The 25,650-nt window shown below is 47.7% G+C and overlaps 1 protein-coding gene across 3 annotated transcripts in view; it reads right to left on the bottom strand.

The window, feature by feature from the left end:
• Positions 1-17,217, bottom strand: part of SDHAF4 (succinate dehydrogenase complex assembly factor 4) — a 26,423-nt gene extending 9,206 nt beyond the window's left edge. Inside the window, exons 1-3 of one of the 3 annotated variants that reach the window (XM_085853826.1) lie at positions 17,059-17,217; positions 16,552-16,636; positions 12,234-12,386 (exon numbers count right to left, since the gene is read on the bottom strand). In XM_085853826.1, the coding sequence (XP_085709952.1) occupies positions 12,234-12,386; positions 16,552-16,636; positions 17,059-17,097 (277 nt within the window). In that variant the 5' untranslated portion in view covers positions 17,098-17,217. The remainder of the gene's footprint in view (positions 1-12,233; positions 12,387-16,551; positions 16,637-17,058) is intronic. The other 2 variants (XM_085853827.1, XM_085853828.1) reach the window with 2 other exon arrangements.
• Between the last annotated feature and the right edge of the window lie 8,433 nt (positions 17,218-25,650).

The raw sequence follows: 25,650 nt of genomic DNA, 5'->3' as shown, positions 1-25,650 counted from the left end.
TTTGTGTAAAATTGCATTGTTTCTTCTTCTTTTCTATGTGCTTTTGGTGGAATTGAATATGTGTGCTTTCCGTTCATCGCGAATAAATGTGCTTTGTGTTGAACTGTTTCCCGCTTCGCTTCGTCATTTCTTTCATTGAATCCTCATCTTGCTTCACGTAAAGGGTTGGTAGTGGGCTGAATACGCCCGATAATTAATCGAACCGTCGAGGTCGATGAATAACACCGCTCGGTTATCCCGATAGTACGGAACGGGTCGCTTAAGTGGCCCGTGTCCGAAGTCGACCTGCGGCGAGGTGCGATCGCCCGGTCTACCCTCCGTGTGGGTACTTAGGTAGGTCGAATTTGGCGAGCAACCCTATCCCACGCGGGGGCCGATTGGCTCGATCGCGGTGAGACCGAAAGGTCCACCCGTGACTGGTTCCCGGCGTTAGTCCGAGAGGGTCACGACTGGATTGTCCGTCCGGTGGGCGACGTTCCGCGATTCGAGTTACGTGGCCGTCAGCACGCCGGCGGGCGCGAATCCGTAACACTGGTGTCAGGTCGTGCGATACAAATCCATCGCCCTCCTCGCGGCACTGGTATCGGAGAACAGGAAAACGGGCTCTCCTGTCTCCGGCTAAATTCAGGGGAATCGGTCCAGGGGTGAGAGAAGCGACCCCGATTCCCTCCAAATTACGAGCGAGCTAAACCCTTCACGAGAAGCAAGATGGCGTCTCAAGGCGAGCGGGAGCCGGGGGTATTAGAAATGGATGTAGAATGTGTAGGAGCCATGGCCCAGGATGGAATCCCCGTACAGGAAAACGAACTCGCCCAACTGAACCCAGAGCCCGAAATGGGTGCGGCAGCGGCCGCGGTGTATGACACCTCCCCTCCCCCTCTCCACCAAAACCCTTTCCCAACCCCTGCCGAAACGGCTCACTCAAGCGCACCCGACATGGCCCAGCTATGCGCCATGCTGGAGGAAATGACAGCGAAGATAAATGCGAACATGAACGAAAAGATGGATGCGAATACAAAGCAAATAAACGGAATGAACAAGCAAATGGACGAAGTGAAAACGACGATGGATGCGAATACACAGCAAATAAACGGAATGAAAAACGAAATGAAAAAAGAAATGAAAAAGCTCCGGGGGGAGACGCAGAACATGGGCCGATGCCTGCAGGCGGGCATGAAGGCCGTGACCAGGGAGCTGGGAATGGCGACTCCACGTGTGGGAGCAAACGAGCTGGAAGGGGGCGCAGCGGCTGACAGGCCCGCGGTGGAGGCGGGTGAGGTGAAAGTAATTGCGAGGGAGAGAAAAGAACAATTAATACGGAGAGCAAGGATGAGGTACGCGGAGATCGTGAAAGAGCAAGGAGTGAAAAACAGGGAAGGACGGGAGCGACTTAAGGAGAAAGCAAGGTTGACCTACATAAAGAAAAGGGAAAGACGCCAGAAAGAAGCAGAGACCAATAGACAAGAGGAGACGACAGAAAGAATAAAATGTATAGAGACACGGGAGATAGAGGGTGAATTGGACAAGGTTAGTGACGCACACACACACACACACACAGAGGTAGTGGAGGACCATGAGGGGAGCTGGCTGACTGGGTGGAGGCCCAGTGCGAGCAGCTGGATGGCCTCCTCCAGGAACGAGGGGAGGGAGTATGCCCCCTTGAGGCGAGTCACGACCAGGTGAGTTCGGTCGTGCTTTGCGAGTTCGAGGGGAGGAGTGCTGCGAACAGGTGCACGGAGAGCTTGGGGGGTATAGAGGCCCCGGAGACTCTTGTGGGGACACTAATCCCCAGTGTGTGTGGTGCAAGGTGTGAGTGCGTCCCCGTGTGTGGAAGCGACCCCGTGTGTGAGTGGTGTGGTGGCGATGGTGCCGGAGTGCGTGCTTCCCAGCACGCCGGGTGTGGATGGGGCACCGTGTGTGAGTGAGGCCGTGTGTGCGGATGAAACGGCCAGTGTGGATGAGACACCGCGGGTTAGTGCCCCCGCGTGTGTGGGTGAGGCACCGTGTGTGAGTGAGGAACCGTGTGTGAGTGCCCCCGCGTGTGTGGGTGAGGCACCGTGTGCGAGGGAGGTAGCATGCGTGAGTGAACGGCCGAGTGCAAGGGAGACCGTGTGTGTGAGAGAGCGGTATGTAAGGGAGATGTCGGTCGGCATGCGGGAGCACGCAGCCGCGTCTCCCGGTGTGAATATAATGGAGTGGAGTGTGAGCGTCGTAACACGCAGGTGTGCGTGGGTCGAATGGCGACGACGGAGACATGTGAGGAAAGAAAGCCGAGTAGCGGCTGTAGTTGTTTCGGGGACCGTGCCGGGTTCACCCAGCAGTGAGCACGAGGTTCGTGCTGTGCAACGCACGAGACCGCCACGTGCTCGCTTGCGAGAGTGAAGTCCCGGTCCGGAAACGCACGCGGTGGATTTGCCGATCCCGCGGACGGACAAAGTTTAGGCAGGTAAATGGATTTGGACCGGACGGGTTCTCCACGCGATCGTGTGTGTTAAGCTCCAACGGGCAAAACACATGTGTTCGCGTGGGGAACCCCTCGAGACGTGGGGCTTGTGTTTTTTTTTTATGCGCACGGTGACGTCATGGCTGCACGTGGGGTTGGAATCCGGCAGGAGGGGTATCTCTGCCGGATGGTACCGTCCAAGGAGGGACGAGGAACACGTGCAGCTGCATGACGTCACAGGCAGGTGCAAAGTGCGCGAGCTGAGTTGCCGCGCAGGTGCTGCGCATGGAAAAAAAAAAAAGAAAAAAGAAAAAACAAGCCTCACTTTCGGGTGCACAGGATTCCTGGGCAAGGGGTGGAAGACCCCCTTGACCCTGGGCACAGGATGGAAATTAGTTAGGGGGAAGGGTTAGCTTAGTTAGACCGACTTCATGGGGCAGGGGTAAGTCCTCATGGAGTCCGTGGAATGGATTAGTTAGAGGGATTGTAGCCAGATTTAGGTTGGGAAATGATTTTAGAGATTTGGAGACAGTGACAGACAGTGAGTGTGTAGCGGGGACGTAGTTTAGCTACGTAGTGTTAAAAGGAACGTGCCACTAGTTTAAGGGACGACGTGGGAGCACGAGTTAGTTAGGGGATGTAGTTAGAAGGATGGCAGAGTTCAGCGGTGTGTGTGTTGAAGAGTTGTTGGTGAGTGAATTGGAAGCATGTGCTTGGTGAGTGAGTGAGGCCAGCGGGTCTGTGTGAGTGGAGCGAATGGGGAATGCATGGTGCGATGAGTGATTGGGGGGAGGAGTGACTCCCGCCCAAGGGACCCCGGGGTCAGTATAAAGTGAGTTAGGGGGTTAGTCAAATTGAAAAATGGAGGTCGTTTTGTTGTTGGTGGGAAAGTAGGCTCGAGACCCATTTGGAGGGGTGCAGGAGCCCTGTTGACGGGCTTGGGAGCGTGGCTGCGAAAGGTGAGTATCACTGAGTGGGTACCCCGGGCACCAGGCTAGTCGGCCGTGGTAGGCCAAGGGCCCATGGGGGGCCGGGATAGCGTAGTGGGCACGGGTGCGCCTGCTTGGTGCGGAGGCCCGGGGCGCCATTAGCCGCGTGGGCAGTGTTGTGGGCAAGGGTGACCCTCGGAAAGGGGCCTGGGAAGCCAGCCTGCCACGTGTGCGTTTCAGGGGAGGTGCCATGGGGGGCACTCCCCGGTGTTAGGGAGCTGGTAGGCTCGGAGGCAGTGTAGTGCCCGGGGGTGCCATAGCGGGAGATTCGGCAGAGGGTCGTGCCTGCCAAAGGGAGCCACGTGTCCCAGCCAGGAGACCGTGTGAGGGCACGGAGAGAAAATTGGGGGGCGAGGCCCGAAATTGTGAGGACACCAACACAGGCGACGGGAATCTGGGTTTATAGAACCAATAGTTTAAGCGAGAGGCGCTTGTTGAAAGCCCCGGGGTAGTTTAACAGTTAAATGGTTAGGGTAGATTAGGAGATGTACCCCTCCGCACCATCCATCCCCTCGCTCTCGTTGTGGGCCGCTGGACCCACTTGGTGTTAAGATCGCCGAACTCTGGGGAGGCCATTCTGAGGCTTCGTTGGGCCTTGACACAGGATGCTAACTCTCCCTTGTTCCCCTCCGGGAAGGGAACGTAGGGGTTGGGAGTAGGCTAGGTGACAGGATAGGTTAGCCGAACAAGGAAGATAAAGGGGGTTAGGGGACGATTTATAGTGGGGAGTTAAAAAAAAAAATTAAGTTGGGGCTAAATTGGGGTTTGACAAATTAAGGGAGTGGGTATGTACAGTGACAGGCAAAGGCGATAGGTTGGGAGGGAGACAGGTAGGTAGGTCCGAGCCCGCCCTCCAAGTGGCCAGCACCATCGCACTCCCTCCACCAACCTCCACTGAACGGCAAGAGCTGGCCAACTTCATCGGCTGGCCGTGTTTTGCTTCAAGGCGGAGGCCGGCCAACTTCATCGGCAGCTGTTGTTTTGCTGCAAGGCCTGTGCCATCGGCTGGCCGTGTTTGCTTCAAGGCCTGTGCCGGCCACTTCATCTGCTGGCTGTTTTTCTTCAAGGCCTGTGCCGGCCAGTTCATCTGCCGGCTGTGTTTGCCTGCAGCGGCCTTCTTCTGCGGGCTGTGTTTGCCTGCTACCTTTGCCATGCCATGCCCACTGCCCACGTTCACCAGCCCCGTTCAATTTTGCTTTGCCCCCCCTGTTCATTGCCATGTGCGCCAGGATCAAGGCAACAGTTTGCAAGCTGCGAGAACTGCCCTGTTGGCAGCTACAACACGGGCCTGCAGTGGCGGCCCGCGCACCGTGTTTGTGTTCATCCATCCATTCGTTGTGCTCATTGCGTGTGCCACTTGAGCTGGCACGGAGACTGCGTTGTGCAGCCCATGCACAGTTGTGGTTCACTGCGTTCAGTTCAAAAGGGAAGGCCTTGGACTGCGTGTGAGCAGCCAGCCACGTTCCCTGTCACCTGCATTATTTGAGCCAGAGACTGCATGCGAGCAGCCTGGCTCCCTGCTAACTGCTTTTCTTTTGCAGAGTTCATTGATCCTGGGCCATGGTTTAGTGTAAAATTTGTAAGTTAAGGTTAAGATGTACTGTAAATATGAGTGCGCCCCCGACATGTCTGTCCTAGCGCCGGCAATTTTATTTAAGTCGTCCGTGTGAGTGAGTTTGTTTAGGTAGTTACGCAGCCCTCAGGTTATTTATTTTGGGGACACGAATACCATGAATGTCGCACTCAGGGATCCGTAGGTAAAATGTACTAGGGGAAAACTACACATGATGGCACACGAAAATTTGACGACTCGGGACGAGTCTGTAAAAAGGGGAGGGGGTAGTGTTGTGGTTACCAAATTCGCAAACCACCATTCAGGTCCCTTTGGTGAGATATCTCGGTAAGTATATGTGTAGTTAGGCCCAAACCCGTTGTCTAGTGGGAATACATGTCATTTATGTGTGCTGCGACTTCAGGATAGCCGTTTTTCTTTTACTATCTTTATTTTGGACCAACTGCCATTGTTACCACCACCAACCACAACATCAACCACCCACCGCGGCGCCACTTCACGTCACACCTCGCAACCGTCGCATCGCCACCGTTCTTGTGCCGCTTGTGGGTACCGGTGTTGGACTCGTGCAGGGCGCGCGCCGAACAGCGTGTACAAAACCACGGATTTTCAGCTCCAAAAACGGATCAAAAACGACACACGCCCACTTTTGTTCCGTCCAATCGGTGAGCGAGGGGCGATTTGGCCCCGCCTCCAGGGCATTGGAGGGCGGTCGCTATATGCAAATTTATGGATCAAAAAGCATTCACGCCCACTTTTTCTCGGGCCAATGGGGAGCGAGGTGAAAGGTCGAAGGCAGGGGGTCAAAGATGAGAGAGCGAAGCCACGGGGCTTATATAAGCGACCGCGTTCGTCAAGTTAAGAGAGTTAAGACTTCGCAGTGGGTGGAGTTGGGAAGAAGAAGCAAGAAGGAGTTGGTCGTCGTCGTCGTCGTCGTGTGCGTTGGAGTCGGAGCGAAGAGGACGGAGCTGTGGAGAGGCGGCGAGGGCAGACGAGGGGGTGCTCGCGTCGTGCCGGGAGCTGCACACCAGGGAGGCCGACGGCGCGACCTGGTCGAGGTGGAGACGCTCGTCACGGGACTCGAGGCAGAGTAGAAATCCTCCTTTCCCCTGAGCATCAGCAACCCCCTCCTGTTTCCCCCCGCGCTGAGATAGTGCGACCAAGGGGGCCCCTTTCCCACCCCCTACCAGACACTGTCCGCGAGGCCCGCGGAGCTGAGGCACCATCGCCGCTCCGCGTCTCATCACCAGACGGGTAGGCCCGACCCGGTCTCGGCCTCAGGCCCGCCTCATCCTTGAGGGTTCTCTTTTCTTTTGTTTTTGGGAATGTGTGTTGTCGGCGCCGTCTGTGAAGTAAAATTGTATAAGTGTTGCTGTGTGCTCGCGTAATCGGTATTAGATCTGCATTGTCGCATTTGATTTTTGTGTAAAATTGCATTGTTTCGTCTTCTTTTCTTTGTGCTTTTGGTGGAATTGAATATGTGTGCTTTCCGTTCATCGCGAATAAATGTGCTTTGTGTTGAACTGTTTCCCGCTTCGCTTCGTCATTTCTTTCATTGAATCCTCATCTTGCTTCACGTAAAGTGTTGGTAGTGGGCTGAATACGCCCGATAATTAATCGAACCGTCGAGGTCGACGAATAACACCGCTCGGTTATCCCGATAGTACGGAACGGGTCGCTTAAGTGGCCCGTGTCCGAAGTCGACCTGCGGCGAGGTGCGATCGCCCGGTCTACCCTCCGTGTGGGTACTTAGGTAGGTCGAATTTGGCGAGCAACCCTATCCCACGCGGGGGCCGATTGGCTCGATCGCGGTGAGACCGAAAGGTCCACCCGTGACTGGTTCCCGGCGTTAGTCCGAGAGGGTCACGACTGGATTGTCCGTCCGGTGGGCGACGTGCCGCGATTCGAGTTACGTGGCCGTCAGCACGCCGGCGGGCGCGAATCCGTAACAATATACACATCTATATATAAGTAGACTCGGCGTAAGTCGTCACCATCGGGACCGAGAAAAAAGTGACGACTAAGGCGTATGCGAACATTCATGATGACTGTGGGGTGAAGGATGAAGTCGCGCGTGGCCTGGACACATATGTGTGAGAGCCGGCTATTGTACCAAAAGGAAAACACAATCCTCGGGGCATAGGTGGGGGTGAGTTGATGAGTTGGAAAGTGATCAAGCAAAGATGGAATTCATGAATCAGTTTATCAAAAGTAAAGATAATGAACAACTCTGTAAGACAACTCGTATACCATCGGTGATGGTATGGTGACAAATTACATGACACACAGTCATCGTGGTGATGATTACCACTCAATGCCTATGTGTAAGTGAGTGCGGTAATGTACAAAACAAGCCAATATAAAACCATGATCGGACTTCAACACTCAGCTCGATCGATCCTTTACTGCTTCGCGAAGTAATCCGTTATGTTTGACTACCTCAAACTCTTGGGCATCTGGTGCATGAGAAAGGATTCAAACCAGTCATTGTATTCCATGATGTTGGCTGGGAAATCCTCCACCGAAAGACAGTATCGGCCGAATCCGAATATTTGGCTGAGCAGACATTTGCCGAAACCAGATGATGAGCGCGTCATCGACATCTTCAAAGGACACACATTTCACACTTACCACCGGCCTCACGATCTTCTCCACTTGTCAAAATATCTTGCCCTTATTCTGCAAGATATCGTTCAATGTCTGCCGTTTGATGTCCAACTTCTCAGCTATGTCCGTTTTCTTCATCAGTGGATTTGCCTTGCAAAACTGGATAATGTCGTATTTTTCTTGGAAGGTTTTAGTTGTAAGCTTACGCTAAGTCGCCATTGTCCTGCCTGCAGTGCGATCAACGTGTGTACGCAGTTATAAATAGCCTATCACTGGCGGTGTAAACCATTGAGCGAGCATCACGATTCCATGAAATCGGGCTTCTCATGAGGCAGCAGTTCCGTGTGACGAGTTAGGAGTGGTAATTTACCTGAGTTTCCATTACGTGGGAATGGACAACATCTGACGACTTAGACGAAGTGACGACTTTGAGATGACGACTTACAGAGGGATGACCCTTCATTCAAAGGGACTTAACATGAGATATATTCGGGACTTTTTGACGCTGCCGACTTAGGCGAAGTGACGAGTTACACGCTGCCGACTTACACCGAGTCTACCATATATATATATATATATATATATATATATATATATATATATATATATATATATATATATACATACATACATACATACATACATACATACATACACACACACACACACACACACACACACACACACACACACACACACACACACACACACACACACACACACACACACACACACACACACACACACACACACACGGTCGAGGCTTGTGGAAGAGCAATTACACAGAACAAATCAGGATACAACATAACAAAGGTAACAGCAGAAGAAAGGGGGGGGGGGACCAACATCAGGGCGGAGGGAAAAAAATAAACAAAGACGCACAAAAAAGTGATGCAGGTCACAATGAGGGGTAAGGGTGGACATGAAAGGGTGGACAATATGGATACAAAAGCAAAATTGTGTTTGACCAGTTTGTGATCTTCTCAAGGTCTCAGGAGAGGGAAAGGGCTGCTGCCTGTCTGTTGGAAGGATGAGGGATGTCACGGCAGAGCATGGAGTAATCAGCAAAGGGATGAAGAGGATTTTCCAGAGTCAGTGAGATCATTGATGAAGATTAGGAATAAGATGGGGCCAAGAACACTGCCTTGGGGTACTCCAGCCTTGACAGGGAGAGGAGATGAAAGGGTTCGGTTGAGAGCTGCACATTGTCTAAGAGAGGGGAGGAAGTCAATTATTCAAGAGTGAAGTTGGCCTTGAATTCCATAGGCAGACAGTTTGGAGAGCAGGGCACGATGCCAGACTATCAAAAGTGTGAGATATTTCCAGAGAGATTTCCCTGATCTCATGTGTGACATTGAGGGCCTCCACCATTGTTGGAAGAGTAGTAGTAGTTGCAGCATGTCCAAGGTGGAGTGACAAGGTCTGAATCCGAATTGATGATCTGAGATGAGGTTGTTAGAGAAAAGAAATGATTTTATGTCAACTACGATGATGGATTCCATGATCTTGCTGATGATTATAAGTACAGTAAGGACATTGGGCCATTGTTAAGGGGATCTGTTTTTGCATCATTTTTATGTAATGCTGTGATGTTGGCTGAATTATTGTTGTGGGCCAGGGCTTGGTGGCGATAAACGACCACAAAGTGGAGCAGTGGAGTAGTCTTCCACCGAACACCCGGAATTTAGGTCATGACTCTTGGAGAAGTCCGAGAGTTCACGGGTCCCTTAGCGGACCGTGGTCGCCAGTATGCTGACAGCGTGGGGTAGGGTTAATTTCCAAATTTCAATATAACTAAATACCCACGTCGTCCAACTACCGGGGAAAACCACACCCTCGGCGGACCTCGGGCGGAACGGACCGTTTACCGAGCCCAATCCGGGTGTAAACCGAGTGGGGATTACAAAGGTCCGTTGGTCCAAATGACAACTTACCGGCCCGAACGGCCTTACTATTTCTCAATACGCACCTTGCTAGGCCAATGAAAGAAAACACGAACAACGAACTGGAACATTTAACATGGGTTTATTTATAACAACAATATCTCTGTGGGGGGGGGGGGGGAGCACACAAAGAGCAGAGATATCACGAATAAAAGAAATGCAAACCATGTACAATGAAAAAACACTTAACAATTTCTACTTATACAGAATGGCGCCACACACACACACACACACACACACACACACACACACACACACACACACACACACACACACACACACACACACACACACACACACACACACACACACACACACACACACGGCCTGTATTTGCACCTGCCCGCCTCGTGCGGTCGGCTCGAGCTTGTCCGGTGGCGGTACTCGAACCTACCGCCAACATCGCCACACCAAGCTCCGAGGACCAAGAACGGCGCCACGGAAGCCAGCCAGCACGGGCACGGACCAGATGAGAACGCCAGCAGATTCCTCTCTTTCTCCTTTATGAAGGGGAAAACGTTGCTTGCTTTGATGAGGCGAGCCTTTCTTGCTTTTCCTCCACGGCTCGCCACTTCGTCTTATCCTCCCACTCCCCCACGGGTCAAGGGCCCCGCTCTGAGGGACTCTTCTCCGGATTGGACGATGGGTTGTCGGGCGACTTGTGGCTGCCCTTCATTGGTCGGGCCGAACACTCCCTCTGGCTGGACGGGGCCGCCCCTGAGGTGGTCCGGCCCCTGATTAGTTGGGGCGCGCATGCGATGCTCGCCCTTCGCTCATTGGCTGGAGGAAACGCTCTATGCCCCTCCTTGGGGCAGAGCCTCGATCCGAAGCGACAGAGGCTCCGCCCACGCCCTCAGTCAAAAACACGTGGGCAATGGCGACCGGGTTGAGTGCAGGTCGGCGCCACTGTTGTTGTTGTTGTTGTTGTTGTTGTTGTTGTTGTTGTTATAGATGTAATAAAAACCTAACTAAAAAAATAACTCGTAGCGCACACACGAAATTCCCATTAGACATCGCGGATGGATTCTAACTATAAACACATACTTATCGAAATAACTGAACGCCGGGGACTGGCTGTTTGTGTGCAAAAGGTTTCCAGATTCATAACATTATAATATCCCAGGTAGATATAGGAGACCGGTCCTGAAGAGTAAGAAAAACCAAAAAAACCCGCGAATGTCAAAGCCGGTCACACTTTGTGTCCTGCGAATACATGGGGTCCATTAACAGCACGGGGTCCACGGACAGCGAATAGCAGGGTCTGACAGTATTTACCAATTTCTGGTACAAATGAAAACTTTCGATAAAATATCTTCCATGTTATTTTTTTTTCTCCAAAATCTGATTCCCCCAGGACTAATTGAATTCTTTCACCACTGTTTTTTTAATATCTTGCCAAAGCAACAAATGGGTTTTGCAGCACTCTGACTGCGTAACTGATGCGTGAACAAAGCGATCGTTTGCGCAATTTGTGCAGCCATGCTCCCTTTCCCCATCCTCTCTCCCTTTCCTTCCGCTAGAGCTATCAAACTTCCAGATTTTCTCCCAATCTCCCGGCTCTCCGAAGCTCTGGGTAAAGCCATGGTATCTAAAGACTTGGAAGCAATCATGTGGATTGTGGTTTCAAGTTCACATTTGAAAAGCACGATGTTAAAAGTTATTCAGCCAAAAAATTTAAAATACCATTTTGTATTACAAGACAATCATCGATGCACGTTTCCAAAGTACGATGCGTCGCTGGCAGGTTGTTGCATCACAAACTGCACCGTCCCTCTGATAGATGTTAAGCCGGGTGTGCCATCTACGAGAATTCAGTTGGTGAAAGTTAAAGACCCCAGTCTGTTGATGAAGAGAAAGCGAGCGATTGTCGGCATCCTGAACAAATTCCTGCCTGAACTACAATTGGAAAGGCACCAACATACGGCGGTCCAGTGCAATCCTTGCCTTGAGACCGTTTTGAAAGCACAGAACCTGCCCTTGGACAGAGCACCAAACAAAAGAACATTTCACATATATATTATTTTTTTAATTGTGCAAATTTTCAATGTCACTTACGAATACAAATTTCAAAATAATATAGGAATGCTCTCGTGTTATTCTCCAGGAAGCGTGTTCAGACAACACTCTAATGGGGTACACATCCTTAACTTCCTTGTTAACGGCCACAGTTATTCCCACACTTTCGTGGAGTTCGCCGGGGTGGGAAGGGCCGGGTGGAAGCTTGGCCCAAGTCTTTCACGAACCGACTGGTCAGGCCAGACGTTCAACCAAGGTTAAGGAAGGAATTTACAATTTGTTAATTGTGCAGGAGGGAGCTCGCCTACTCTTCGTGAAGGACCTTGTGGGATCATTAATGTACACAAACTTAATGGTCATGGAATCGATCATCGCAGCGCAGTTTAACGTCCATCCGAGGGATGGCACACACGTTGATGAATCATCCTGCGTGTGAAACACCAGGATGACAGTTTTAGTTGGGACAAGATTCAAACCCAGGCGAGACAGCTTGGAGGCGATTGTGCGTACCTCCAGGCTATCCTGTCAGTCCCAGGTGCATCCGAAAGCGAAATCCCCAATGAGCCGTGCGTAACATTTTCACACCATGCAAGAGGAGAAAAATCAATGTCAAGAAAACAACGGACAATACATCCTCGGTGGAGAGTGGAGACGAGACGTACTTTCCAATGGCTCTTTCTCCTTGTGAGCATGAGTTTCAAACTCGTCATACTTTCCCACAGGAGTGTGCGGTTTCCTTGGAGGTTTCATGTCACAGTTTCCTCCACCACACGAAGTCAAGCCACTGAGAACTCTTCTTCCAAGTGTGACGGAAACTGTGCCACCCCACAGAGAAGGGAAATGTACTCATTAGCAAGTCCATGTCAGCACCGGCATTTAATCCACACAAAGGGTATAAAACGAACGAGCAATCTTTAAAAATCAGGCCATTATAATCAAATGTCTTCAACAACTCACAAAGGTCTCACCGAAGGAAGTTCGATTGATTTTCTGACCAAGATGAAAACACTAGGGTGGAATGGACTGCATCAAAGACAAAAACACAACATCTAGGATTTTAGGGTGTGGAGTGCTCATCGTTATCGACAACACTTTTTCCTGTGCTTCAACAAAAGGTTCGTGCTCGTAAATCTCTTCTGATGAAGGGTTAATGCCAGAAACGCCAACGCTACTCTGCTTCCACGCCGGTTAGCATACTTTCCTGTTATCCTTCGCTTCAGTTGGTGAAACATAAGGTTCAAAAGAAGATCTAAACATTAGCTGGAGTCGGAGCTTGACGGGCATGGCCCAGAAGCACCTTGTGGAGATGACAAGAAAAAGCTCCAAGCAAACTAGAACGGCACTGGGTAGAGCGCACACCTCCGCCAGGGTGAACAGTTTACGTTTTGTATCCCACTGATAAGCCAGATCTGCACCTGGACCGGAACCAAAATCTAATGAGGTTGTTCTCTTCTTCCTAACACATCCACCGAGCATTGTCTTAACCCGTCCACAACTTTTTGAGATATCGTGCTATGTACCGTTTTTGGCCCCATCTCACTTTTTTTTTTAATTTAATTTTAAGCAATTCTCAAATCTGGATCTTCACCAAAATATAAATCAGCTTGTTCTCGTCACACACCCAACCTACCCACCAATTTTCGGTAGAATCCGTCCATAACTTTTTGAGCTATCCCGCTCACATACAGACAAGCAAACAGGGGTGAAAACATAACTTCAGTGCACCTTCGATGACGGAGGTAATAAGTGGACCGGTCAATTGGAAAAAAAAAAAAAACAATTTCAAATGGTAAACAATGCAGAGCCAAGCCTGAGTGTATAGACTAAGGTAGATCTGAGCATTAACGATCTATATTCAAGTAGATCTGCATGTGGACTCACACACTCACTGACACACAGACCAATTACAATAGCCTCTCCAGTCTCTTCGGGAACTAGTGAGGCTGATTGGCTATTCTTGGCAGAACTCATAGGGGACTTCAGCCAGAGAAGTTGTCCATTGGCACGGTGGTTGCAACATGTATCGTGTTGTCACGAATTGTGCTCATTGCATATTTGGCAAGGATTAAATTCCAAATCAAGGCTGGTGGTTGAATATATAATCACCGAGGCACAGCTGTGCTGCTTATGCAGTTCCCCTACGTATCAAGGTAGAAATTTGTAACTTGTCCTGTTGTCCAGGGTGCCGGCGATAATGCACCATAATTCCGCGAATGACACAGGAAATACACACAATTAACTTTGGTAGAGGAGGAGGCCATTCGGCCATTAATGCCTGCACTGCACCAACCCCAGCATCGTCACCCATGCACGTGTAAGCTACCTCCCATCCACATAGGGCCAACATCCTCATACCCCTCGATCTCCAATGTATCGAGCAACCTATCAAAATGCCATTTAAACTTATCCACCCCCTTCATTGCCACTACCTTTCCGGGGAGACAATTCTACGCATTCACCACTCTTCGACTGAAAGACCCCTGGCCTTAAAACTGTCCTCTCATCTCCTTCACCCTCAAGCTCTGGCCTTGGTCTTAACACTGTCCACTCTGCTGAAAAACTACACTCCACCTATCTTGTCCACACAGTCATCATCTTCAACATCTCCATCTGATCCCCTCGTAAATCACCTCCTTTCAAGTGCCTAAAGTCCTGTCTCTTTCAAATGTTCATCACAGCTCAACCGAGCTCACTCTGGAATCAATCGAGTCACTCTACGCTCATCCCTCTCTGTGGCATTTATGTCCTTCCAGAACTGTGGTGACCAGAACTGCACACAATATTCTAGATGTGGCCCTCACTAAATTCCTGTACAATGTTAACACCACCTCTTGATTTATCAATGATCCCCCTCCGAATACAACCTGAAACCCTATTTGCTTTACCTGTAGCTGCCTGGCACTGTGCTGCCTGTTTACATCCCTTGTCTATTACCATCTCTAGATCCTACTGTGTGACACGCTCCAAAATTACCCCTTGCATCCTGTAATGTCCATTTTCATTTTTACCCATCCCCAACACCTTACCCTAATAAGGCTCATCCCCAGTGCAGCAGAAGACGAGGTTTTGTAATCACTTTGGTGTGTGCGCATGTGTGTGTGTGTGTCCAGGCCGTAACTTTAACATTTGAGCTTTTGCCATCAAATTTTCAACAAAGCTTTATTATGAGAATATAGAGAAGACAAATTAATGATTTCGATAAAAAGGTCAAAGGTCAACGTCACGTACAATTGACAACTTTCATCCAATTGATCTGAAATTTGAATTATCATTTGAGCTTTCGTCATGAAATTTTCAACATAGCTATATTATGAGGTTATGCAGAAGAGAAATTAATAATTTTGTTTAAAAGGTCAAAGGTCAACATCACATCCAATTGACAACTTTCATCCAATTGACCTGAAATTCTAATTATCATTTGAGCTTTTGCCATCAAATTTTCAACAAAACTTTATTATGAGAATATAGAGAAGATAAATTAATAATTTCGATAAAAAGGACAAAGGTCAACGTCACGTACAATTGACAACTTTCATCCAATTGACCTGAAATTTTAATCATTTGAGCTTTCGTCATAAAATTTTCAACATAGCTATATTATGAGGTTATGCGTAAGAGAAATTAATAATTGTTTAAAAGGTCAAATGTCAAAGGTCAGCGTCACATCCAATTGACCTGAAATTCGAATTATCATTTGAGTTTTCATCATGAAATTTTCAACAAAGCTATATTATGAGGTTATGCGTAAGAGAAATTAATAATTTTGTTTAAAAGGTCAAATGTCAAAGGTCAGCGTCACATCCAATTGACCTGAAATTCTAATTATCATTTGAGCTTTAATCATGAAATTTTCAACATAGCTATATTATGGAGAAGAGAAATGAATAATTTTGTTTAAAAGGTCAAATGTCAAAGGTCAGCGTCACATCCAATTGACAACTTTCATCCAATTGACCTGAAATTCTAATTATCATTTGAGCTTTCATCATAAAATTTTCAACATAGCTATATTATGAGGTTATGGAGAAGAGAAATGAATAATTTTGTTTAAAAGGTCAAAGGTCAAAGGTCAAAGGTCACCATCACATCCAATTGACAACTTTCATCCAATTGACCTGAAATTCGAATTATCATTTGAGTTTTCATCATGAAATTTTCAACATAGCTATATTATGAGGTTATGCGTAAGAGAAATTAATAATCTTGTTTAAAAGGTCAAATGTCAAAGGTCAGCGTCACATCCAATTGACCTGAAATTCGAATTATCATTTGAGTTTTCATCATGAAATTTTCAACATAGCTATATTATGAGGTTATGCGTAAGAGAAATTAATAATTTTGTTTAAAAGGTCAAATGTCAAAGGTCAGCGTCACATCCAATTGACCTGAAATTCTAATTATCATTTGAGCTTTCATCATGACATTTTCAACATAGCTATATTATGGAGAAGAGAAAGTAATAATTTTGTTTAAAAGGTCAAAGGTCAAAGGTCAGCGTCACATCCGATTGACAACTTTCATCCAATTGACGTGAAATTCTAATTATCCTTTGAGTTTTCATCATGAAATTTTCAACATAGCTATATTATGAGGTTATGGAGAAGAGAAAGTAATAATTTTGTTTAAAAGGTCAAAGGTCAGCGTCACATCCAATTGACCTGAAATTTTAATTATCATTTGAGCTTTCGTCAGTAAATTTTCAACAAAACTATATTATGGAGAAGAGAAATTAATAATTCGGTCAAAAGGTCAAAAGTACCGTTTTTTTTAATCTCGAAGAAGAATAAGTCGAATACAAAGTGGACGGGCTTTCTTGTTCAGGTTAAACTACATCTCTGCCAATGTCGTGTCCAATCCTCACGAGTATCGATACTTCCTGAATCGAAATCAAAACCGACTCTGAATTAACACCAATCGGTGAAAACTGCATTTCATATCAAATGGTAATAATGATCGTTTCATTGGAGGTTCAGCACTCACGGCGATGGCGACTCGGTGACAGGAAAGGGGAACAACCCGAACACACGGCCATGACCGCGCCGCTCGTCGTGGATCCCTTCACGCTCTGTGTTTGGAACACGGGACACGTGGCGGACAGTGAGCGCGTCGGAAACAACATGTTCATCCGTGCGGAAACAGCTACTCGAACTATACACCGCACAATGTATTACTTGGACAATATATCGAACAGGTAGCACCTACTGTGGTTGGACATAGTCCTCCCAATGACAAAAAAAACAAAAAGTACGGATATATTTCATACAGTACGCAAAACAACTGTTATATGCATTATAATTATAAACGGTGTTAACAAAGCAAAGGACGGAGAAGCAATAATAAAGTCCGCACACTGTACGTATATAAATAAATAATTAAAGGAAGGCAGTGGTCGGATGGAAAACACGGATGCAGGACATTATATGGTGAAGTGTTTCAAAGACAGCCACAGGTACAGACAGCACGAGGACAAAAATCCAGGTGAGTTACTTGAACACGGAGACACGGAATGAAGAGTTGTATGCACATCCAGCGAGATGACGTGTAACACACAACCCCGAGAACACGTTCTGAGATTTATACCACGTCCACACGCTCGAAACCACGGCCCCAAACACTCAACCACGCCCCCAAGCTCAAAACCACGACCCCAAACACTCAACCACGCCCCCAAGCTCCCAACCACGCCCCCAAGTTCACAACCACGCCCCCAAGTTCACAACCACGCCCCCAAGTTCACAACCACGGCCCCAAACACTCAACCACGCCCCCAAGTTCTCAACCACGCTCCCAAGTTCTCAAGCACGCCCCAAGCTCAAAACCACGTCCCCAAGCTCACAACCACCCCCCCAAGTTCTCAACCACGCCCCAAGCTCAAAAGCGCGTCCCCAAGCTCAAAACCACGTCCCCAAGCTCTCAACCACGCCCCCAAGCTCTAAACCACGCCCCCAATCACTCAACCACGCCCCCAAGCACTCAACCACGCCCCAAGCTCCCAACCACGCCCCCAAGCTCCCAACCACGCCCCCAAGCTCCCAACCACGCCCCCAAGCTCCCAACCACGCCCCCAAGTTCTCAACCACGCTCCCAAGTTCTCAAGCACGCCCCAAGCTCAAAACCACGTCCCCAAGCTCACAACCACGCCCCCAAGTTCTCAACCACGCCCCAAGCTCAAAACCACGTCCCCAAGCTCTCAACCACGCCCCCAAGCTCTAAACCACGCCCACAAGCACTCAACCACGCCCCCAAGCACTCAACCACGCCCCAAGCTCCCAACCACGCCCCCAAGCTCCCAAGCACGCCCCCAAGCTCCCAACCACGCCCCCAAGCTCCCAACCACGCCCCCAAGCTGGAATGAGTCTATTTGATGAACTGGTAAATAACTGCTTCCTCTGGGAGCAAGTTTGGGTGTCTGTGAAATATCTTTCACCATGGCAAAACACCGTGTGTGCAGGATGTTGAGGTCGTGGAGAGATTCACTTACCTGGGCAGTGATATTCATGTCTCTGCTGGCTGTGAGTCAGAGGTCAATAGACGTCTGGGTCGGGCCTGGGGAGTCATGGATTAATTGGATCATGGGGTGTGGCGCTGCCGGTACCTGTGCGGGAGGACGAAAGTCTCAGTCTTCAGGTCCTTGGTACTTCCAGTCTTGCTCTATGGATGCGAGACTTGGACACTGACCAAGGATCTGAGACGGAGACTTAATTCCTTTGGTACCAGGTCTCTTCGGGAGAATCCTTGGCTATTGCTGTTTTGTGTCCTTTTTGTGTCCGACGGATTTTGTGTCCAACGAGCGGTTGCTGAGAGAGACTCGGATGAGATTTGTTACCTGCATAGTCCGTGAGCGTCAGTTGCGGCTGTATGGACATGTGGCTCGTTTTCCTGCCGCTGATCCTGCTCACCAGATTCTCTCAGCGGGGGAGTCTCGTGAGTGGAGGAGGCCAGTGGGCCGACCACGTGCCTCGTGGTTGCAGCAGGTTGACCATCATCTCAAGGAGATGGGGATGGGCCTGGCATCTGCCTGGGGGAAGGCCAGACGGAGGCCCCTGGAGTACCGGCGGAAAGTGGACGCAGCGACGTGCTGTTCTGGCACATGCTCCCAGACCTGACCTGACCTCAGATGTGTGACCATTTGAGATAAGTGAGGGAATGGAGGGGGAACATACACCAGAAACAAATTTAGCTCGACACCATCAGGATTTGGAGGAGGGAGAGAGGTTTGAGAGTTCAGACTTGAGATGAGAAAGATGTTGTTTTCTGGCTCTCCTGAGGGTAGATACACACTTGTTCTGAGCTTTGTGGAAAGAACTGAGATTACCCTCAGTTGGATTTGCCTTCCAAGATGCAAAAGCAAGTTGTTTCTGGCAAACTGCCTCGTCACAAGCTTCAGTAAACCGTGGGCGTGAGGAAGGGAAGAACAACTGATGATGAGATGGGATAAATCTGTGTATGAGAGAGAGATAAGAGCAAGAGTCTGAAAAAATTGTCAGGATGAGTTGACATCTGAGAAAGTAGAGAGGGGAGACCTGTCTAGAAGTTTGATGGTTGCTTGAAGAGGTTGCCAGTCAGCCCGAGTGAAATGCCAGACTCGACGGCGCTGAGGTGGTTCTCTAATAACAACAGAGAGAGAGGAGGGAGAGAGAGAGAGAGAGAGGAGAGAGAGAGAGAGAGAGAGAGAGAGAGAGAGAGAGAGAGAGAGAGGAGAGAGAGAGGAGAGAGAGAGGAGAGAGAGAGGAGAGAGAGAGAGAGAGAGAGAGAGAGAGAGAGGAGAGAGAGAGGAGAGAGAGAGGAGAGAGAGAGAGAGAGAGAGGAGAGAGAGGAGAGAGAGGAGAGAGAGAGAGGAGAGAGGATAGAGGATAGAGGAGAGAGGATAGAGGAGAGAGGATAGAGGATAGAGGAGAGAGAGAGAGGTGGAGAGAGAGAGAGAGGTGGAGAGAGAGAGAGAGAGAGAGAGAAAGAGAGAAAGAGAGAGAGAGAAAGAGAGAAAGAGAGAAAGAGAGAAAGAGAGAAAGACAGAAAGAGAGAAAGAGAGAAAGAGAGAAAGAGAGAAAGAGAGAAAGAGAGAAAGAGAGAAAGAGAGAAAGAGAGAAAGAGAGAAAGAGAGAAAGAGAGAAAGAGAGAAAGAGAGAAAGAGAGAAAGAGAGAAAGAGAAAGAGAGAAAGAGAAAGATAGATATATATATATATATATATATATATATATATATATATATATATATATATATATATATATATATATATATATATATATATATAGATATATATATATATCTACTTTGACAAAACAAGTGGTAATATGAAGTGATCGGAGAAGAGGAAGAGCAGCAGATATTTTCAGGGAAATTTGTCAAAATCAGATCCAGAAGAGATGGAGTACCATTGGTTGAGATCCGGGTCGGGAAGTTGACCGATTGATTCAGTCCCAATGAGTCGCAGAAAGCTTTTGCTGAGGTGCCATGACAGGTGAGAGAGGTACCCACACCTAGCCAACTGGCATGATGACAATAGAAGTCGCCACATATGAGGAAGAGAGAGTTTGGATGAAAAGATAGAAGTTGGTCCATGTTGTCAGAGAGCGAGGTGTAAATGGAGTCATCACTGTTTGTTGGATGGTACAACACGAATATAAACAAGATGTGGGAGTGGAGGGCAAGCCGTAGCCAGAGGTATTCCTTGGGGTTTGGGGGAGTCAGGGCAGTACATGGAGAGTGAGGAATAGAGTTTTTGATGAAGAGAGCAACACCTCCATCACGACGAGGCTCAGGTCTGTCATACCGGAAGAGGGAGTAACCGGGGAGAGATACTTGGGAGTCAGACACGTCTTGAGGGAGGAAAGTTTCTGTTCAGTAGATTATGTATGGTTTGTCAAGGGCAACCTGTATGGAAAGATCGGTCAGGTTTGAGCGAAGGCCCTGGATATTTGAGGTCCACACTGTTTTGGAAGCAGGAGAGGAGGAGGCTTTGGGTGCATGGGGGGTGGGGTTGGGTCGGGCGATGGAGGAGGAGGGGAGGTCGGGAGAGATGTTGACTATGTGGGGGATTACAGAAGAGCTCGGGGAGAGGGTCGGATAAATTAGACAAAAGACTCAGTGGTGATGGGGTGAGGCACAGTGGGGAGTAAGAAGAGAGGGGAAGAGAGAAGTTGAGGATTGGAGGAGGTGGAGAGATGACATGGAAGAGAGAGGGCAAGGGAAGGAGGCAGCTTTGTGGATGTGAGGGGTGGCAACTTTGAGAAGGGGGAGTGAGGAGTGATTGGAGGGAGGAGGGGGAGAGGGGAGAGTTGAGGGAGAAGGGTGAGGGGGAAGTTTTTTAGAAAGGTGAGCTTGGAGCTGGAGGGGGAAAGAGTGTGAAGGTTGCTTTGAGAGGGAGGAGAGATGATGAGAGCAGGCACGTCCAAGGGGAAGGAGGGTGATGGGAGAGGTGGGGAGAGGGGAAGAATGAGACTTGGTAATGGTTTGGTGAAGAAGGGAGCAGGCAGTGGGAGGTACAATATTTGTGGGGTTGTGAAGAGGGGGAGGTGTGAGAGGAAGGAAGGAGCATGTTATGTTTGTGGTGATGATGAGTGTACTGATTGAGAGAGTGACATATCTGTTAGGTTACAATGGAGCCCACAGATGTTAGAACACCACACACTTTGGGACAACAGAGGAGGAGCTGATACTGAAGCAGAAGATGGTGAGGAGGGGCCAAGAGCAGAGGTACGATGATGGGCAAGATGGAAGGGATAAGGATGGGGGCAGGGGGGGAGTATAACAGGTGAGGGGTTAGGAGGAGGTAGATTTAAGTAGGTGGGGTGAATTGGCACTGAAGTTCGAAAAAAAGGACGATTGATGGAACACGAACATTTATTGCAAACTGGGATTTTAAAACTTTTAAAGTCAGAGATGTGATTAAAGACATTACATGAGGGATGCAGGAAAGGATAATTAAGAGGATGGAGAAAAGAAACGTTGAAACAGTGGAACGTTTGAAACATGGGATGAAGGAAAGGTCGAATTGAAAACACCCTGTTGAAGAAGAGTAGCCACAGGTGAGAAAGTGGCAGTTGAAACATTTTAAGAGACCATTTTTAATTTTTATAAAGATTAGGTAAAGATAGGTAAAGATAGGTAAAGATAGGTAAAGATAGGTAAAGATAGGTAAAGATAGGTAAAGATAGGTAAAGATAGGTAAAGATAGGTTGAAAAAAAAAACCATGAAGGTGTATGGTGAATTTGGATCAGCTAAAATGGAAGGAAGGTGGTAGGTTGGTGAAAGTTTCGGGAAGAGGGAGAGGGGGGCGGGGGTAGAGAAATCACCTGATTCCAGGAGGTGTCAGGTGAGAAGTAAAAATAATCAAGAAATTTTTGTTTTGTTTTGTGTTTTTTTTTCATAGATTACTTAAGATTGGGTAAAGGAGAGATTGAAGAAAAGAAAAAATGGTGAAGGTGTATGGTGAATGTGGGTCAGCAATAGTAGAAGGAACATGGTAGATCAGCAGAAGAAAAAGGACAAAGAGTTGGCACAGGAAGTCACGTGATTACGTGGGGTATCAGGTGAGGAGGAAAAGGTTTTTTTTTAATGTTGTTGTATTTTTAAGTACTTGATGCTACTTAAAAATACAAAAATGTTTGGTGGAAATCATAAGGCGCACGTGCGCGCACGCACGCACGCGCACGCACGCACGCACGCACGCAAGCACGCGTTGGACTAGCTGAGTAAGTGAAAGGCTCCACAAACTATCAGATTCAATTTGTAAACAAACATGAACACAACAAACCTGAAAAAGTATCCCAAATTCACCTTGTAAGGAATTTCCAAAAACAGGTGCAAATAGAAGATTCCACACAGGAAAATGAAACGGCAACAAAAACAATCACATTGATTGCAAGAAAGACAAAAGAAAAGTTTCTTGTTTTTTTAAATCAACAAATATACACCAACAACTGAGAGAACGACAAAAGAGCGGGAAAACACAAAAAAGAATTGGACCGAGCCGGGATCGACAAAGAAGGCTCATTGGAATGGATGAGGAGGAGGTGAGCTCAACTGGGATGGAGAACTTAAAATAATAAATGCCCAAGATCACGGACATGACACGAATGGATTTAAAAAGATAGCGGGAATGAACCAGACGCACAAGTTTAGGTTCTGTAAGACAGAAACAAAAAGTATGAGTCACCTGCTATTGAGATGCAAAAAACTAGAATCAGAACAACTTTACATAAAACAACACAACAAAGGATGCAAAGTGATTCATTGATATATCTGGAAAAATGTCAACGTCCCAGTCCCAGAAAACTCACTGAAACAAGAACCATGGGAAATCATTGAGAATAAGGACGTCATGCTCACGTACGACCTGATAAATCCCATCGAGCGTGAACATAGAAAACAAAGCCTTGCGACCGGACATCATTCTCAGGATCAAAAAGAGAAAGAGAGCATTGCTGATTGAGATATCGGTTCTCAGCGATTTTGGCTTAAATTATGCAGAAATCAAGAAAATGACCAAATAGCAGGACTTCAAAAATGAGATCAAGAGATCTTGGAAGCTGAAGAGCATCGAAATTGCACCACCAGCGATATAATTGGAGCAACAGGAATGATGAAGAAGAACCTAACTGAGATTTTAAAAACCATCCCCGGGAATATTACCACTAACGAAGTACAATTGGAGGCAGTCCAGGGTTTGGTGACGATCCTGAAAAGAGCCCTCGGAACAAAATTTTGAAAAGAGCAAAAATGAAACGGCTTGGTCTATAAAACCGTGATCCCTTACCAAAGTGGAGGTGGATACTTTGAGTCCTGGGAGTACTCCATTCCACCTCCTGAAACCCACAAATGGAGATAACAACCGACGACACACACACACACACACACACACACACACACACACACACACACACACACACACACACACACACACACACACACACACACACACACACACACACACACACAATTTTAATTATATTTATGACAATATAAGTGATGAAACAAGAGGAGGTAGTGAGTGAGGCAGTAAAAAATGAAACTCTTCATGTTTCTTGGACGTCACTCCAAGAACCACTGAATGCACTTCGTGTATTACAAGATGTTCAAATTACAAAGTTTCGTCCCCCCTGGGCATCCTCTTTTACTCAACCTTGATTATAGCACGTTTGATGTTCTTTGTAATTCACAACACGATTTAAGTTTAACGTAATAAAACTAGGGAGTTCAGAGAACAGCTCAACCCACGCAACCTTGAGGAAAACAATGGGAGGGGTCTTTTTAACTCTTGCTTCCATTTCTACGTACGATCTATATTTCCTCCACACCGCCATTTTGTCCGACTCTGGATATTCCCTGGCGCTGACAGAGCGAGGGGCAAATTTGATTGGTTTGTTTGTTTGTTTAATTAATAGTTTGTTCAAGCACTACTAAATGGAAGGTTTTTCAAAGTGCAGTACCAAAATGGTGATTTGTGTTCTCGTGTTCATTTATATAATTCAATGGAAATGAAATAAATATTTTTAAGGTTGAACAAAAAACACTTTTTTCCGGAAGTTTACCGCCGTTGATGCCAAGTCTTTGACACCACCTTATCTAACAGGCTGCGTGAGTTCTTCATGCTTGTTGCTTGTGTTCTTTATGACATCCCGAAAAACAGTAATTTTCTTGGGTTGGAATGATTTTTAGCTCACCTGGAAGGTCGTTCCGGGGAGCTGATGGGGATTGCGCGTCGTACTTCCCGTCAGTTCTTCCATCCACAAATACTTTCAACTTCTTCTCTGAAACTATACATACGATTTTGATGACACTTTACAACAACGTTCAACACTGTGTATGTACCAAAGTTTGTTCATGGCATTAAAAAATAAATTAAGAAATAAAAATAAAAATTGGGCCCAAAGGGGATCTGTGGAGGTTGCCCCCCAAAACTTTGTTCTCAGAAACTACACATGCAATTCTGATGAAACTTGACCACAACCTTCATCACCCGTGATGTACCAAAGTTTGTTCACTACATAAAAAAAAAAAAAACAATCCAAAGGTATTTACTTTCTTGTCCGTTAAATATTTTGTGGGTAATCCACGCCTACCAGTAGTTCCCTGGTTTTCTTATCCAGCTGCTCCCAGGTGAGCGCTCAGGGGTTTTGCCTGCTTGGGATCTTATGGTCTTGAGTTTGAGCCTAGTTGGCAACACGAAGTGGGGTTGACTCAGCCTGTTATCCTTCTGAGGTCAGCAAAATGTGTATGTGTACTGGTAACAGGGGCACTGTATCAGCAGCACAGCTGTGCCTCCAGAAAATGACAGCTACCCAGCAGCCAACCTGTCGTACGCAAGAAGAAGAAGGGGGTATTGCCCCTATTTTAAATCTTATTTGACTTCCAGATAGACAGAGAGAGAGTAAAACCATTATCTTACTCCTCTTTCAGCATGTGCTATTGGAACGAAATTCCAAACTATTTGCCAAATTCAGGGACAAAGTACTGCGAAACTGCAGGTTTTTTTTTTTGTATACCTTGGTCGAGGCTCGTATGAGAGCGAACACACAACTCACAGCAAGGAGGCATGAGACAAGAGGGGCGGGAGTGGAAGGGACAAAACAGTGGGGAACAGACACATTAGGTGAACTGTGGAAGGGAGAGGGATGGGGATGGGACGGGGAACATGGCGAAGAGAAGATGGACATTACAGGGACTTTCAGGAAGGAAAGCAGGAGAAATGAAGGAAGTGGGCTTGGGTGGATTATCGGGGGTAGAAAAGATCGAGGATTTGGATGGGGGAAGATAAGAGGTGGTGGTGAACAGCTGTTTTGAAAGCCTGGAAGGAAGAATGGGAAAGAATAGAGTGAGGAAGTTTATTCCAAAGGCGGGAAAAAAGGGGAATGAAAGAGTGAAGATGAGCAGTGATTCGTGATTTTGGTAGTTTTACCAGAAGGGGGTTGTTGGCGGACCTTGAGCGCCCTGTGGAAATGTGGTGGGGACAAATCGCATAGAGAGCCGGGGGGCAAGGCTGGAGAGGAGTCGGTAGAAGACAGAAAGACCACCGACCAACCTGCGGTGATTGAGTGAGAGGCCCAAAGACTCAGCTTCATTGCGGGAGATGCCGATG

The sequence above is a fragment of the Eptatretus burgeri genome, chromosome 14 (genome assembly GCF_056783735.1).
Source record: "Eptatretus burgeri isolate ZD-2024b chromosome 14, Ebu_testis_v1, whole genome shotgun sequence".
Taxonomy (NCBI): Eukaryota; Metazoa; Chordata; class Myxini; order Myxiniformes; family Myxinidae; genus Eptatretus; species Eptatretus burgeri.
Note: the sequence above shows the minus strand (reverse complement) of the source record. Positions and strands in the feature narration are given on the sequence as shown.